General features: G+C 41.1%; 1 protein-coding gene across 2 annotated transcripts in view; it reads right to left on the bottom strand.

Moving 5' to 3' along the window:
• Positions 1-10,466, bottom strand: part of CERS6 (ceramide synthase 6) — a 451,257-nt gene that overhangs the window by 303,564 nt on the left and 137,227 nt on the right. For both annotated transcript variants that reach the window (XM_006902103.1, XM_006902104.1), the window contains exon 3: positions 4,036-4,166. In XM_006902103.1, coding sequence (XP_006902165.1) covers positions 4,036-4,166 — 131 coding nt within the window. The remainder of the gene's footprint in view (positions 1-4,035; positions 4,167-10,466) is intronic.

Here is a 10,466-nt window from a genome sequence, read left to right as displayed (position 1 = left end):
AGGTTTGCGCAATTTGGTGAGTGGAGGGAGAGAAATTGGAAGGCTTCTGTGCGGACCTGAGAAGACAGGATAATGATGGTCAAGGTCCAATGATGATTAATTTTATAAAACATAATGCAGGAGAATAATTATATGAAGCACAATATGAATGAAGAATAGTTTGAAACACAATTTATATGAACTTGGTGAACAAAGCAATATAATTTTTTTAAATTTTTTTTCTTAAAACCTCATGTCCAAACTCTCTTCTGTGGACTCAAAACTGATTTATAGTAGACCCTCCTGTAGATTTTCTGAAGTTGTAAATCACATGATAAGAGACTGCCTATTGTCTCCTACAGAATTAAAATTTTAAAACATAAAAAAAAATCAATCTTGAAAATGTAACTCTACATCACAAATAAGGGAGCTCAACTAGCCTAGTTCTTGTGAGCTGTGTTAACCCAACGGTGGCACCTCACTGGCAGTCTGCATCCACCAGCAGCTCTGGGAGAGAAAGACGGCAAACTCTCCCTCCACGTGGTTTACAGTCTCACATATTTTTGTTTTGAACCCCAAAAATAAAACACTTGAAATTAATGGAACATCATTGGCATATTTTAATTGATCAGGTACCAGATTACAGTGTCCAAAAGAAAGAACTGTTAATACTATGGAACAGCCACATCGTGAAGAATGAATAAAAAATGGAGGTCCTACACCTGCCCCTGGACCCCCCTGCCACCTAGACCCACGGGCTGCCAAAACATGCCCAGAGCCCTAACATCACTGGGGAGAAGAAAGATAAGAACACAAATATATTCTCACCTGACAGCTTACACAGGAATCAGATGGATTACATCTATAGAAAAATCACTGGAGGAGCTCAACATTAGTGTGAAAACTAGGCCAGGTGTTATCTGTGGATCAGATCATCAACTACTCATATGCATGTTCAAAGTGAAGCTAAAGAAAAGAAAATCAAATCCACAAGAACCAAAGTTTGACCTTGAGTCTGTCCCTCCTAAATTTAAAGACCATCTCAGGGACAGGTTAGAGGCCTTGAACACTAATGAGCAAAGACCAGATGAGCTGTGGGAGGATATCAAGAATATCATCCATGGAGAATACAAAAGGTCATTACAAAGACAGAGAAAGAAGAAACGATCAGAATGAACATCAGAAGAGACTATGAATAATGTACTAGAGCACCAAAAAGTCAAAGCAAAGGGAAGAAATCAAGATATTAAGGAGCTGAACAATATAATTCAAAGGGCAGCTAGAAAAGAAAAAGCAAAGTATCATAATGAAATATGCAAGGAGCCAGAATCAGAAGATCAAAATGGATGAACTTGCTCGCCATTCCTTAAGCTGAGGCACTGAAGAACAAATTTAAGCCTTAACCTGCAATACTTAAGGATGCTGTGGGAAGAATGCTGAATGACCCAGGAATCATCAAAAGATGGAAGACATACACACAGTACGTGCCAAAAGGAATTTTCTAACACAGAACAATTTCATGAAACAACATATAATCAAGAGACAATAGTGATGAAGGAGGAAGTTCAAGCTATTTTGAGGAACTTTGGCAAAAAACAAGGCCCCAGAAATTGACAAATGCCAACTGACATATTTCAATAGAAAGATTCTGCCCTGGATGTGCTTACCAGGTTGTACCAAGAAATATGGAGGAAAACTACCTGACCAACTGACTAGAAGAGTTCCATAGTAATCCAACAGAGTGTGGAAATTATGGGACAACATCATTAATATCACATGCAAGCAAGATGCTGTTGAAAATTATCCAGATGTGCAGATGTGCAGGCTGGGTTTAGAAGAGGCTGTGGCACTAGGAACATGATAGCCAATGTTAGATGGATATTAGCTGAAAGCAGAGAGTACCAGATAAATATCTATCTCTGTTTCATTGACTATGCAAAGGCATTTGACTGTGTGGATCACAACAAATTGTGGCTAACTCTGAGAAGGATGGGAATCCCAGATTGTGCTTGTGTGAAACCTACACTTAGACTAGGAGGCAGTCGTCAAAAGAAAGCAAGGAAAACACTGCATGATTCAGAAAAGGTGTATGCCAGGAATGTGTCTTATTTCCATACCTTTTCATTCTATATGTGGAACAGATGATCTGGGAGGCTGGACTTTATGAAGAGGAAAGTGGCATCAGGATTGAGGAAGACTCATCAACAACCTACATTACGCAAATGACATAAACTTGCTTGCTAAAACTAAGGAGGACCTTAGTTTTTTGCTTAGGGGTTTGCTGCAGAAGGTCAAGGACTGAAGCCTTAATATGGATTGAAGCTCAATATCAAGAAGACAAAGATTCTCACTACTGGGCCTACTGCCAGCACTATGATACATGGAAAAGAGACTGAGATAGTTAACAACTTCAGCTTGCTTGGCTCCACAATCAACACTCTTGGTACCAGCAGTCAGGAAATCAAAAGATTAATTACATTGGATAAATCTGCTGTCAGAGACCTCACCAGAGTACTGAAGAGGAAATGTCAGTCTAGAGACTAAGGTGCAACTGATTCAGACCATGCTCTTTACAATTACTTGCTATGCATCAGAGAGCTGAACAATGACTATGGATGACAGAAGAAGAATCAATGCCTTTGAGTTGTGGTGCTGGGAAGAGTATTGAACATACCACGGACTGCTAAAGAGAACAAACAGGTCTATCCTAGAGAGGCTGAAATCAAACTGCTTCTTGGAGGCAAGGATTTTGAAGCTCTGTCTCATATACTTTGGGCATGCTGCTAGGAAGGACCAGTCCTTGGAGAGGAATATCATGCTTGGGAGGATGGAGGAACAGAGCAAGAGAAGAAAACACAGGATGAGATGGACTGACTCAGTGACTGGGATAATGGGGTTAAGTGTGTCAGAGACAATGAAATGGTTTAAGATAGAGAAGGGTTCAGAGGTGTTAATACATAGGGTCATAGAGTGTCACAAGTAACTTGACAATCTAACACCACCACCACCACCACTTAAAGCATAATCAAGTGAATTTGTTGTGAATGTGCTGAACAACCTGATGCTGTATTTTTCCTCTGACTTTCCTTTAGGTAAATGCACTTAGTATTACTGCTCAAAATATCATTGCGCTAGAATTCTCAGTGGATTTCCCCCCTTTATAACAGCTTTACTTATATGTAATTTACGTATAAAGACGTGCATGCTTTAGAAAATAGAACAGACTTTAATTAAATCCTCCATCTTAAAGCAAGGCTTCATTTAATCCACACAGCACACCCTTTAGCTAGTTCTCAACATCTTCAGGAACACAGGGCATCATCATCATCACCCTCTGATGATGCATCTTTGCCTCTCAAGTTTTTATCAAAGGAAAGAGCATGTCGTAAGGATGGGGCAGACCTGGGAGAAGGACATCAAGCTTGGAAAGGTGGAGGGACAGTGAAAGAGAAGACCCTCAATGCGATGGACTGACATGGTAACTGTAACAATGAGCTCAAGTGTATTAGATGTGGTGAGGACCCCACAGAATAGGGCCAGGTTCAGAGCTGCTGTTCATAGGTTCACTGTGAGTCATGATTGACTCCACAGCACATAACACCACAATGGATTTTAAGGCTGTGTTCCAAAACGGTTGGGAGAAATATTATTAGAAGCTCCACTACCCTGCTTACTTTGAAGAGAACCCACTTAGAAGGAGTACTTCAGGAATTCAAAGTGGAAATAGAAAATTCTTATGAACTATACTTTCCCCTGGTTTTTCCACAGAGGGTTACTGAAAGCAAGAAGATCCTCTATCAGGTGGGTTTTCACAGTAGCAGCAGCACTGGGCGCACACAGAGCAACCACTGTGAAGATGGCACAGGATCAGGCTGGGGATCAGTCCCTGTTGACTCAGGGACCCTATGGGCTGACGCCAACTCCACAGCAACTAACTAGTGCAGAAATAAATTTTTCACTAGATGACGTGCTCTTTTAGGCACAAGCCAAGATTATTTCTTTTCCACCTCAGAAATGAGTACTTTTTTTTTCCAAGAAAGTAAAGCAGCCACTCACATGCTCTCACAGAACTTTGTCAGGGTACTTGGCTTCTCCTGGTTGCGTCTTTGTCGAAACCAGCGCTGAATGCTGCGAACATCCCAGTCCAGCTGCTTGGAGAGGCCTTCCAATCTCTTTTCATCAGGATGCTATAAAACAAGGCAACAGCATATTTATTTGCAGCCTATTTTCATCTTTCCCCAAAGCAAAAGCAGGTCTCCACTAAGCTGTTTCTGAGATGGTTTTCCCCCCATCTATATGCATCAGAGACCTGGACAATGACTAGGGATGACAGAAGGAGAATTAATGCCTTTGAGCTGTGGTTTTGGAGAAGAGTACTGAATATACCATGGATTAAGAGAATGAACAGGTTCGTCCTTGAGAGGGTGAAACTGGGCTGCTCCTTGGAGGCAAGGATTCTGAAGCTTCATCTGACATACTCTGGACATGTTGCAAGGAGGGACCAATGCTTGGAGAGAGATGTCATGCTTGGGAGAATGGAGCGACAGCTCAGAAGATAAAGTCCCTCAATGAGATGGATTGATTCAGTGACTGGGGTCGTGGGGGTAGGTGTATCTGAAACAATAAGATTGGCATAGGATAGAGCAGGGTTTAGGGCTATTGTACTATGAGTTGCAGGTGACTCACAGCACAGAACAACAACAACAATAACATTATAGATTAAGTGGTAGAATTTTTCATTTTCCATAGGAGAGACCTGATTTGAGTCCCCAGCGAGCCACTTGAAGCACAGCCACCACCTCTGTGTCAGTGGATGTGTACATATTGCTATGATGCTGAGAAGATTTCAGCAGAGCTCCCCCCCAAAAGGAAGCAAAGTCAGGCAATCAACTTCCAATTATCAACCAGTGAAAATCCTCTGAATTTAGACAGTAGAATCCTATTATGTATAAGGTCACCAGGAGTCAGGGGCAACTCAATAGCAACAAACAGTAACAACTCTCTCGGAATGTCTATATTTACCAATGAATTCCTACGTTGGCCTTCCAGTTGTAGTATCGGCATAAATAACCTCTTAGGAAAACCAATTCGTTAATAAACAACTTTGAAAAAGATGAATCTTACTCTAATGTTTTGTGCTTCTTCTCACCAGAAACTGACTTCCCCATGAAAATCAGACACAGTAGGCAACTGGCTAAATCAACCTCAACAGCTTTTGAAGGGAAGGAGAGTTTCACTGGTGAAGGATTTGTAGGAAGGCATCAGATAAGTATTTCTCTTCTCCAAAATAAATAAATAAAACAATCCACTATATATAACCAGGTTGTCACAGAACAGATAAAAGATACAGAAACATCTCTAGATGCCTCTATTTTACCTAAGGTACCAGGTACCCATACTGTAGTAACCATAGGAACCAAACCTAGCAAACTGCTTCCATAAAGACTGCAGACAAGAAAATCCAATGGTGAAGTTCTACTCTGTCATGTGGAATTACTGGAAATCAAAAATCTACCCAAAGGTTCTAAAAACCAGCTTTGTTGGCCTGGTGGTAAGAATCTGCACTGCTATCCCAAAGGCACGTGGTTCAAAGCCACCAGCTGCTCTGCTGGAGAAGAATGGGCAATCTCCTCCTGTGTGATTCCTGCCTCTGAAAACATGCTGGAAGGTCAGCTATCAGTCGGTTCCAACTTGACAGAGAACAACAAGAACAACAACAACTACAAAACAAGGAGCTCTGGTGAACTACTGTTAAGAAACTGTGCTGCGATCCCAAAGGGACATAGTTCAAACCCACCAGCTACTCTGAGGGAGAGGGATAGACAATCTCCTCCAAAGAGATTTACTGCCTCTGAAAACCACTGAAGGGTCAGCTATGGATTGATTCCAACTTGAAAGCACAAACAACAGCTATAAAACATGTTTTCTCATCTCTTTCTCTGTGTCCCATTGCCACATACTCCTCTACCATTTATTTTCTTCTAAATTCATTTTTATTCAACCCTACATAAAAATCTGATACTAACAAGCCTGGTGAAGTGAAAAGAAACACTTCTGAGACATCAGATGTAAGGTTTCAATACCTCATTCCATGGGATTCTCTACATCTCAGTATTCTCATCTATAGAAGAAGGTTGTCAGTGGGACTGAGGAGAAATTAAAACATGAAAATTCAAACTAAATTCAATAAATGCTAGTTTTCCTGTCCCTAGCCTTTTTCTTTCTGTAATATCCTACTAATAATTTAATTATGGGTAACTTATTACAACTAAACTTCATTCCTTTATTTCAAAGCCTACACTTGCTTTTTTTTTTTAGCCCACTGTCTTTAGGTCAATTCCAATTCATAGTGATCCTCTAAGACACAACAGTTCTGCCTTATAAGATCCCCAAGGCTACAGACTTTATGGAACCATACTGCCAAATACTCTCCTGTAGAAGTTAGTTGGTTCAAACCATTGACTATTTCATTAGCAGCCAGGTGCTTTAACCACTGCACTAGACCTTATATCAGAATATATAATCAAATTGGGAGGAGGAGAAAGCCAGACTTGGCTAGTCTTCATAGTGCTGTTGTTAGGTGCAAGTCCATCTCAAGCAACTCAAAGGTTCAGACATGCTGGAGGCTTAGAAAATGGGGTTAAAATTAAAATTGTTGTTGTTGTTGTTGTTCTTGTTATGTGCCATCGAGTCGCCTGTGACTCATAGTGACCCTATATACAACAGCCCTAAACTCCACTCTGCCCTGTGCCAATCGCACTGTCTCTGACACTCCCATCCCAATTATCCCAGTCACTGAATCAATCCACCTCATAGAGGGCCTTCCTCTCCTGTGCTGTCCCTCCACCCTCCCAAGCATGATGTCCCTCTCTAAGGACCGGTCTCTCCTCACAACATGTCCAAAGTATGTCAGACGGAGCCTCAGAATCCTTGCCTCCAAGGAGCCACCCGGTTTAACCCTTTCCAGGACAAACCTGTTTGTTTTCCTAGCAATCCAGGGTATTCTCAATACTCTTCTCCAGCACCACAGCTCAAAGGCATCAATTCTCCTTCTATCCTCCTTGGTCCAACTCTCTGATGCATAACAGGTGATTGTGAAGACCATGGCCTGCATCAGACGCACCTTAGTCTCCAAAGAGACACCGTTGCTCCTCAGCACTTTGAAGAGGTCCCTAACAGCAGACTTTCCCATTGCAATGCGCCTTTTAATTTCCTGGCTCCTGGTGCCAAGAATGTTGACCATGGAGCCAAGCAAACTAAAGCTGTGTACAATCTCAATCTCTTCACCATCCATGCCTGATGCTGCCGATTGGTCCAGTGGTGAGAATCTTTGTCTTCTTGACATTGAGCCTCAATCCATATTGTAGGCTGCAATCCTTGACACTCTGCAGCAGGCGCTTCAGGTCCTCCTCAGTTTCAGCAAGCAGGGCTGTGTCATCTGCATAACGCAGATTGTTGATAAATCGTCCACCAATCTTGACCCCACATTTCTCTTCAGAGAGCCCAGCCTCCCGGATAATCTGTTCTGCATATAGGTTGAAAAGGTATGGAGATAGGATGCATCCCTGGCGTACGCCCTTCCCAATTTTGAACCATGCAGTGTTCCCTTGCTCTGTTCTGACGACTGCCTCCTGGTCCAAGTATAAGTTTCGCATTAGAACGATCAAGTGTTCTGGGATTCCCATTCTTCTCAGAGTCAGCCATAGTTTGTTATGATCGACACAGTCAAATGCCTTTGCATAGTCAATGAAACACAGATAGACATTCCTCTGGTATTCCCTGCTTTCAGCCAAGATCCATCTAACATCAGCTACAATATCTCTAGTACCACGACCCCTTCTAAACCCAGCCTGGACTTCTGGTAGTTCTCTGTTGATGTGCTGTTCCAGTCGTTTTTGGATAATCTTCAGTAAAATCTTGCTTGCATGTGAAATCAGTGAGATTGTTCTGTAGTTTCCACATTCGGTTGGGTCGCCTTTCTTTGGGATAGGAACAAATATCGCTCTCTTCCAGTCAGTTGGCCAAGTGGTCGTTCTCCAGATTTCTTGGCACAATTTGGTGAGCACGTCCAGGGCAGCATCTGTTAACTGAAATATGTCAATTGGTATACCATCTATTCCTGGAACCTTATTTTTTGCCTTATCCTTCAAAGCAGCCTAAACTTCTTCTTTCATCACCATAGGCTCTTGCTCATATGTTGTTTCATGAAATTCTTCTGTGTCTTCCAATTCCTTTCGATACAGTGACTCAGTATATTCTTTCCATCTTCTTTTAATAATACTTCCTGGATCATTTAACATTCTGCTGAAAGCATCCTTGATTGTAGCAACTCGAGGTTTGAATTTGTTTTTCAGTTCCTTGAGCTTAAATTAAAATTAGGGCTGAAAAATGTACTGACCTGTGTCTAAAAATGTATTGGCCAACTTTCAGTAGGGCTTTGTCTTTTGTTGTTGTTGTTGTTAGATGCTGTTGAGTCGAGTACAACTTATAATGACCCTATGAACAACAGATTTCTGTGGTCACTATGTCAATCTACCTCACTGAAGGCTGTCCATCTCAGACAACTACCTGGTCAACTGACTGGAAGAGATCCATATTTATTCCCATTCCAAAAAAAAAGTGACCCAAGAGAGTGTGGAAATTCTTGAACAATATCACTAATATCACACACTAGCAAAATCCTGCTATAGATTAAATAGAAATTACTGGAACAGTACATTGACAGAGAACTACCAGAAATACAAGCTGGGTTTAAAAGAGATCATGTCACTAGAGACATTATCGTCAATGTCAGATGAATCTTGGCAGAAAGCAAAGAGTGCCAGAGGAATGTCTGTGTTTCATTGATTATGCAAAGACATTTGATTGTGGATCGCAAAAAATTGTGACTAACCTTGAGGAAAATGGGAATCTCAGAACACTTTATTGTGCTTATGTAAAACCTACACTTGGACCAGGAAGAAGTCCTCAGAACAGAACAGGGAAACATTGCATGATTTGCAATCAGGAAAGGAGTGCTTTAGGGATGCATCCTGTCACCATACTTTTTTAATCTATATGCAGCACAAATTATTTGGGAAGCAGGGCTTTATGATGAGGGATGTGGCATCAGAATTGGAGGAAGATTCATCAACAATCTATGTTATGCAGATCATACAATCTTGTTTGCTGAAACTGAAGAGGACCTGAAGCACTTGCTGTAGAAGGGCAAGGACTGCAGCCTTTAATATGGATTGAAGCTCAACATCAAGAAAACAAAGATTCTCACCACTGGGCCAACTGGCAGCACCAATGATGAAGAAATTGAGGTTGTTAACAATTGCATCTTGCTCGGCTCCACAATCAACACTCTTAACACCAGCTGTCAGGAAATCAAAAGATTAATTGCTTTGGGAAGATCTGCTGTCAGGAACCTCTCCAGAGTACTGGAGAGCAACGATGTCAGTCTAAAGACTGAGGTGTGCCTAATTCAAACCATGGTCTTTGCAATTACTTGCTATGCATCAGAGAGCTAGACAATGACTAAGGATGACAGAAGAAGAATTGGTGTCTTTGAGTTGTGATGCTGAAGAAGAGTCTTGAATGTATCATGGACTGCCAAGAAAGTAAATAGATCAGTCTTAGAGAAAGTGAAATCAAGTTTCTCCTCACAAGCTAGGATTCTGAAGCTCTGTCTCACATACGCTGGGCACGTGGCTAGGAGAGACTGGTCCTTGGAGAAGGACATCACACTCGGAAGGGTAGAGGGACAGTGCAGGAAAGGAAGACGTCAGATGAGATGGAGTGATACAGTGACTGAGACAATGGGGGTTGGTGTGTTGGCATCTGTGAGACTGGCTCAGGACAGGGATGGGTTCAGAGCTGCTGTACCTAGGGTTGCTATGAATCTCAGGCAACTCAACAGCACATAACAACCACAATGCCATTTATATTCCCCTGTCATAGTTCTCTTAATCAAACATATGGAACAGAGAGAGAAAATGCAGCACCTAAAATATATCTTGGTCATGCCATTTTTCTAAAGAACTTAATTTTAAATTTTATTTTGGAGGTGTATTCATATACAAAATATTCATAAGATTCTTAAATGGAACTTTTCAACTTCCAATTTGATCCTACTCTCTCCTTCCCTCCAAATTATACATTATCATAAAATAATTTTTTCTATATATTTTCATGCAAATACAAGGAAATGCTAAGATATTCATGATGTTCCCTTTGTCATGTGTTTGCACACTACAAACATTATTTTAGACTAAGTTTTTCACTTCCTAATATGTCTTGACATAACTGAATATAATTATATAGAGTAAGCTCTCAAACTTCAGTAGGGCTCTAGGGATTCACCATATTCAATCCTCTATTAATAGATATTTAGGTAGTTGCTAAATAGATAATTGTTGTTGTTGTTGTTGTTGTTGCTATTGTTGTTGTTATGTGCCATTGAATCGCTTGCGACTCATAGTGACTCTATGTACAACAGCCCT

Source organism: Elephantulus edwardii, unplaced genomic scaffold, assembly GCF_000299155.1.
Source record: "Elephantulus edwardii isolate Elephantulus edwardi_28Jun2011 unplaced genomic scaffold, EleEdw1.0 scaffold00369, whole genome shotgun sequence".
In the NCBI taxonomy this organism is placed as follows: domain Eukaryota; kingdom Metazoa; phylum Chordata; class Mammalia; order Macroscelidea; family Macroscelididae; genus Elephantulus; species Elephantulus edwardii.
This window is presented reverse-complemented; position numbering and strand designations above follow the sequence as displayed.